This window comes from Leptodactylus fuscus, chromosome 5, assembly GCF_031893055.1.
Source record: "Leptodactylus fuscus isolate aLepFus1 chromosome 5, aLepFus1.hap2, whole genome shotgun sequence".
Lineage (NCBI taxonomy): Eukaryota > Metazoa > Chordata > Amphibia > Anura > Leptodactylidae > Leptodactylus > Leptodactylus fuscus.
The window spans coordinates 192,812,195-192,819,087 of record NC_134269.1 but is presented as its reverse complement, the minus strand read 5'-3'; the positions used below and the strand labels follow the sequence as shown (position 1 = coordinate 192,819,087).

Below are 6,893 nucleotides of genomic sequence, written 5' to 3'. Positions count from 1 at the left end.
AGGCTCTAAATAAACATCAGAATAGGTTACCTCACCTAGAATAACAGAACTCAAAAGCCAGTTAAATCATTCAGTACACAGCACCAAAAATATGACCTCTCAGCTCTCCAGCCAAGCTCTGCCACAGTCTGCCGCTGGAGCAACTTCTTAAACCTCCTTGACAAGGAGACTCTCTGCAGCTGAGTCACTGCCGGGACATCCTCAAAGTGTGGACTGGAGGGGGGTGGAATAACAGGTCCCACCAGTAACCGGCACTTTGAAATAACACTCAGCAGACAAAATTATCTGTTGAGAAACATTCTTTCTGGAGTTTTCTCATCTCACCCACCTTAGTAGTCTGTGTGAGATGTACACCCCCTCCATTACCTGACCAGCCATCGGCTTACAATATATATAGTGTTTTAGATATATAGTTAGTTAATAACATAGAATATAAATTTTCAAATGATACACTGTTTTCTAATGTATTACCCTTTCTAGTAAACAAGAATTTGACCCATTAAACCGAGTTTGAAATGGAGCCAACAAATTCACCTGAGGATGCGTCACAGAAGGATACTGGTCAACTAAGCAGGAAAAGGAAGGTGCGTAACCACAGTACAAAGTCATATAATATATACGTACAGAACGTTCTAATATAGTCTCTGACTTAGGCCCTTTGCAGACGACCGTGCTGCAACCGGCCTGCCGTGAGTGAAAAGCATGAACTGCACACGGGGGAAACGAGGATGTTACCCGTGTGCTACCCGTAAGCTGACCATGTTTCTGCAGCCGCTTTCATTAAATGAATAGGAGTCACAGAAGCTGGGCCGCAAAATAGGACAGGAATAGGACCTGTTCTATCTGATGCGGCCCACATACGTGAAATTCATGGTCGTGGGTACAGGCCCTTAGAAAAGAATGGGTCAGTGTGCTATCTGTGAAATACACGGCTAGCACACTGACCCACACCAGTTGCCTGCAAGAGGCCTAAATTGCAATGTTTTCAATGTTTCCTTTGTTTTCAATCAGTGAAATCTCTGGAAGCCACTTTCCAAATTATTATACAAATGATATTTTTCTCAGATTTTCTTAATTGGTTGATGCAAATGACAGTCAGTATAACATTCAACTGTTAGGAGTATAAATTTCTTTGGACAAATGCCAAATTCTGATGAACTACTCTCATGCCCACTATTCAAGAGGAGTGGTTACTCTTACCCTATTGCCCTAGGAACTGCAGGTGCACTGCCTAGCAGGAGCGGATTAAGTTGGCATGGGTCCTGGCCCTTACAAAAATTGTTAACCCACCACACTTACTGCATAGAGATCCTTAAATCCAACATACATCGGGATCTGGTACAGATAGGACCCTGAAAAGTATTTCTCGCATGGAATGCTCTACTATTTAGTACCTATACATGTAGTAGCAGAGCAATAGTGAGGTCTGGCATTCAGAACACCAGTCTAGTATCTAGAAAACCTATCGATTGGTTGTTAAATAGCTTTACAAAGCTCCTGAAAGGTAAGTATGCATAATATTGCAGGATTTAAGAGAGAGGGGAACTATCCCTCCCCCCTGCAGTTTCTGCAGGTTGCACACAATTATTACCTATTTAATAACACACGTTTCTGTTTGTCATTCACTGTAGAAGTCTCAGAAAGTAGAACCTGAGCCCCCACCAAATGGAGATAGAAATGATGGAGATCGAACAGTACGGTATGTTAAATGTTTGTGAAATAAAAGACAGATTTTCAGTATTCCATCGTAGCCATCTTCTTTGAGAAGACCACCCTTCCAGAAGACCACTATTTAATGCAGTTGTTGGTGGTCATCTTGAACAGGTTTCACTGTGCTATTCTTCAAATATAATCTAAATGTAAATTACCGTATATACTCGAGTATAAGCCGACCCAAATATAAGCCGAGGCCCCTAATTTTACCACAAAAAGCTGGGAAAATGTATTGACTCGAGTATAAGCCTAGGGGGGGGGGGATGCAGCAGCTACTGGAAAATTTCAAAAATTAAAATGCTTTTGGGTGCAGTAGATGCTGGGAAAGGGGAGGGGGTGTTTTGGTTGTCTGTCTGCCCCTTCCCTGAGCTTGAGGACTGAGGTTTTTTCCCCCCACTTGGAATTCAGCCTGGCTGAATATAGGATATCTACAGTGCTCCTATTAACCCCTTCCCGACGGAACAGGAGCACTGCAGATACTCTATATTCAGTAGACCGGGCACTTTCAGACACAGGGATACCTAATGTGTATGAGTTTCACAGTCTAATTTTACATGTATTCTAGGGAAAGGAGGGATTTAGAACTTTTATTTACTTTATCTTTTTAATATATATATATATATATATATATATATATATATATATATATATATTTTTTTTTAAGCTTGTTTTTTTCCACTATTTTATGGGAGATTCTATACATTACTATTGCGGCTGGTCATAGACCTCCCCCCCTCCCCCAAAAAAAGCAAGCAGATAAGAAAATGTTTGCTCCAGCCGGTGTGGCCCTTATTTGAGTGCACCAAACAGCACATTTGTATATGGAATATAAGCTGAATAACATGGCAGCAAAGTAGCACTTTCACACAAGAAAGATGTGGTCAATAAGTGACTAACTGGCCCTACAACTGTATAAAAGAGATTTAGAACTGACTTTGGAGTTTGGACCTTGAAGTAAATGAGAGCACTTATTGACCAGTGAGTTTTCTTCTTTAGGCTAAGGCCTAAAATCTGCTTCACCAGAATTCACCAGCGTTTCCGTAGTTATAATTGACATGCTGTGATTTCCAAAAACGCAACGGTTTTGGAAATTGCAGCAGTTCTGCTGTGTATATTTTGCTGCAATGTGTGGATGGGATTTCCTCACATAAAATTGCATAAAAAAAAAAAACAACACAAAAAGTAAAAATGTTTTTTTCTATGTGTGATTGAGACTTTGCCGCTTTAGTTTTCATACATGTTGCTGCTTCAATAAAGCTTTAAAACCAGTATGTAGTTTTTAAGTGCTTCACTTTTATTTCGTTTCTCTGCAGGGAACGGGATCTTAAAAATGACATCACAATCTACTTTCATGTTATTATATCTAAGGATTTTGGACTCAAAGTGAATGAAGATAAAGTAATAGTTAGAGGCGAAAATATGAAAGGATATGAAGATTGGAAAAGTACTGTTTGTCAAATGCACTGCATAAAGTAAGTAACGTAGTTACATATTCAGTTATTACATGTATTCATCTGCATTAGGTGGAACAAATGAGTTCCTTTTATCTTTATCACACATCCTCTTGCACAGAATATACTTTTTCAGAGATGAGATCTGTTTCATAGTGATAAAAGCTTGCACCGTACATAGGAATCATACAGGGCTGGTGGTTCAGGGTGTAGTTGGTTTAAAAGTTTTTGGTGTATTTTTAGCACCTACATGGGCACATATCATCAGTCCAGTCCAAACACATATAGATTGATCAATTTAAGTATCAAATGTGGGGACCAGTTGTATCAGCACAATAACCTTCACAGATATGGCCCAGTTTTACTAACCAGCAGTAAAAGGGCGAAACCATGTTTTTTAACTGGACACATATTTGGACATGCAGGACTTTGTGTCTGGTTAAAAAAAACAAACATGGTTTTGCCATGGACAGGCACAAAATGCTCACGGGTGGTCACTTTGCAACCCATTGAAGTGAATGAGTTTGAAAGCTGACTGCCAGTTTTTCGTCCCCTGTCCAGTATCTCGGGGCAGAAGATGGAGACCCAGCAAGATTGCCTTAAGCAGGAATGGGGCAGAGGTGTGAACCCACCCTAAGGCTCAAAACAAAGGTTGGCTGAATCGGTACCGTTCTGTTTGACACTAATTCCTATGTATAAGCGCCTAATACGAGCGTAGCAAAAGCTGCCAATAGTGTAAGAAAAGAGAAAGTTTAGAAACTACCTTTCCCTTCCCTATGTGTTACAACTCTACGAGTCTCGTCAAGCAAAACAAGATGTCATTGCTAGTGATTACCAGGCAAAGGAACTGCCTACAGGGCAGGATTGGTCACCGTCTAGCGCACCTACTCTGTTCTGCCCAGCAATCCAGCACTCAGTGTGGCTGTATCCGGCCACTGGTACATGTGCACTTATATGGCCAACAAAGCACCTCCCCACTTCAGAATGACAGATAGTAGATCCAATTGGAGTTAAGACATGCCAGACACACACCTCCATTCGCTCTCCAATCAGCTAGCATTATAAGAAGATCGGAGAGAGGTAAGAACATACAGTATGATGACCAGCGACCCAGGTTGTCTAGAAAACTAAATGCTCAGCTGTCAGAAGCTCTAGTCAAGCTTGTATGAAGAGGTCTTCTACAACTCCACTCCTCATGATATGGAATATGGGGCGGTGGAGGGTTTCTTGCAGGCAAGGGGCAATCAGTTTTCTCAACATAACAATTTCATTATCTCATTGTTTAAGAATTTGAACATAAGTATTTTTAGAAAACCAACACCGTCAAACAGTTTAGTGGCCCAAGGCAGTTGGCATTCCCTTGGCATTGCACCAGGGTATCCCAAAAGGCCAGTATCTGAGAATTAGAGGCAACTGTTTGCATTTTAACACTGGGGAACAGTAAATCTGTGACTTGTTTTCAACTAACTTTTGGCCTCTGGATCCAAAAATAACCACAGTTTTTGTCTATCATGTCAACTTTTTAAGCTACAGGATACCTGTGATCTATGCTTGATTCTGCGGAGAGCGGTCACATTCTCATAAGGTGTAGAGAAAAAACTTGACATGGTAGAAGAAAACTAACTACAGTTTTGAAACCAGCGTGTCTAACTATAAAACAGCTCAAAAATCAAACCCAACAGAAATTGTGTTACAAATTGTTCCCCTGTGTAATGTGTTTTAATAATAAATTAATACATGTCATATTTACTTCATTTACCCTATTTTTTTGCTTTAAAACAATAGCCCATTCTAGGGAACTATTTCCCCAGGTTTGGGGAGGAATTCTGATGGGTCAGCTCTGGTGTCTTTTCCTTGTGATCCCTAAATTTGGGGTGTAACGTAACATACAATCACACAACTTAGTTTATACATTTCTCTTCCTGATGCAGTCCTAAACATTTTTCAGCTTTTAGTTGCCATATTGTACAAACATTAGTTTTTTATTTTTTTCTGGTGATGTAGCCATATGAGGGCTTCTTTTTTGCAAGATGAGATGCATTTTGTGGTGCCTTTAACCAGGGGCACAGGTAAAAAAGTCTAGGCCCCATAGCAAACTTTGACTTGGGACCCCTGTACAGTATAGTGCCCCCACACAGCAAAACACTCCCTTTATTGCCCCCCAGACAGTACAATGCTCCCTTTACTGGTGTCCACACCATACAACGCACCCTTTACTTGGTTCTACATGGTATAAAACCCCATTTATACATGGTCTAATGTCCCACAGTAGTCCCTCCACACAGTATAATGTCCCACAGTGGCCTCTACGTTGTTCACTATGAATTCTGAAAATATTTCCGATTTGGCTAACCCTGAAATTTGGGGATTACCACTCATGAACTGTTATTATACTCTACAAATACTTACTTAACAATCCTCGCTCCTGTCCAAGGCTGCCTCTTCTTCTCCCTTCTGCCTCTTGAAGTGCCTGATTACTCCAGCCTATTAAAAAAAAACAAAGTAGTGGGACAGTTATACTGCCTATAACCTATTGAGTAAATATTATTAACTCTTTCTTCTGCTATTATTGCACCCTGTTATTGCAATAGAGTTACATGTGATATTATGGATTATGTTTTGATTTTAAAGGGATCCTATCATTTAGAAGGTATTTTTTCTGCCTATCACGTCGGAATAGCCTTAAGAAAGGCTATTCATCTCCTACATTTCGTTGTCTTCTCCGGGCCACCGTTCAGTAGAAATACCGTTTTTTACCGGTATGTAAATGAGTACTCTCACAGCACTGGGGGCGTCCCCAATGCTGCGAGAGATCTCTCTCCAGCGCTGCATTCATCTTCTTCAGGAACATCCTCTTCTTGTGTCTTCTTCTGGCGTAGGCGGTGAAGCTTGTAGGCCTTGGGCCTGGGCAGAGCCGACAGCGCATACCCTCAGGCCACAAGAAAAATGGCCGCTTACACAGTAAGCTTGCCCAGGCCCGAGGCCTACAAGCTTCACTGCCTACGCCAGAAGAAGACACAAGAAGAGGATGTTCCTGAAGAAGATGGAGGCAGCGCTGGAAAGAGTTCTCTCGCAGTATTGGGGACGCCCCCAGTGCTGTTTGAGAAAACTCATTTGCATTCCGGTAAAAAACGGTATTTCTACCGAACGGCGGCCTGGAGAAGACAACGAAATGTAGGAGATGAATAGCCTTTCTTAAGGCTATTCCGACGTGTTAGGGACAAAAAATACCTTCTAAATTATAGGATCCCTTTAAAATGGCAAACTACAGTAAAACTGCACTATGTGAACTTAGTCATAGTGGGCAGGAATTGATAAGTTTTGGAGATATTAATCCTGGACTTGCCAATAAATATATTATTTATTATATATATTATTGCTATAGAAAATATGGTCCCTAAAATAAGAAAAAATATATTTTTTAGAGAACTTAAAGACTTTGGATTTCTATACGGAGGACATACTTTTGTTTCCAAGGACGACCTAAATAAAAACATCCCATACAAGTATGTTGTTCTACAGAGTAATGGACATGAAGAATATGAATACATTTACTGTAAGACAGAAGAAAAATCACCCATCAATCGTTGTCTTTACATTCCATCACAATACACTTCTAAAGGAGGTGAGATTGCTATAACATTAGTATGTGCTTACCTTTTTATTACTTTTCTTATGTCCTGAAATCCTCCTAGAACACTTCCTGATGTTGTATAATGAATATCGTTA

The 6,893-nt window shown here is 40.5% G+C and overlaps 1 protein-coding gene across 1 annotated transcript in view; it reads left to right on the top strand.

Annotated features, from left to right (window-relative positions):
- Positions 1–3,033: 3,033 nt before the first annotated feature.
- Positions 3,034–6,893, top strand: part of LOC142204587 (E3 ubiquitin-protein ligase RNF213-like) — a 170,999-nt gene continuing 167,139 nt past the window's right edge. Inside the window, 2 exon segments of the mRNA XM_075275902.1 lie at positions 3,034–3,185; positions 6,590–6,789. Of these exon segments, the coding sequence (XP_075132003.1) occupies positions 3,133–3,185; positions 6,590–6,789 (253 nt within the window). The 5' untranslated portion in view covers positions 3,034–3,132.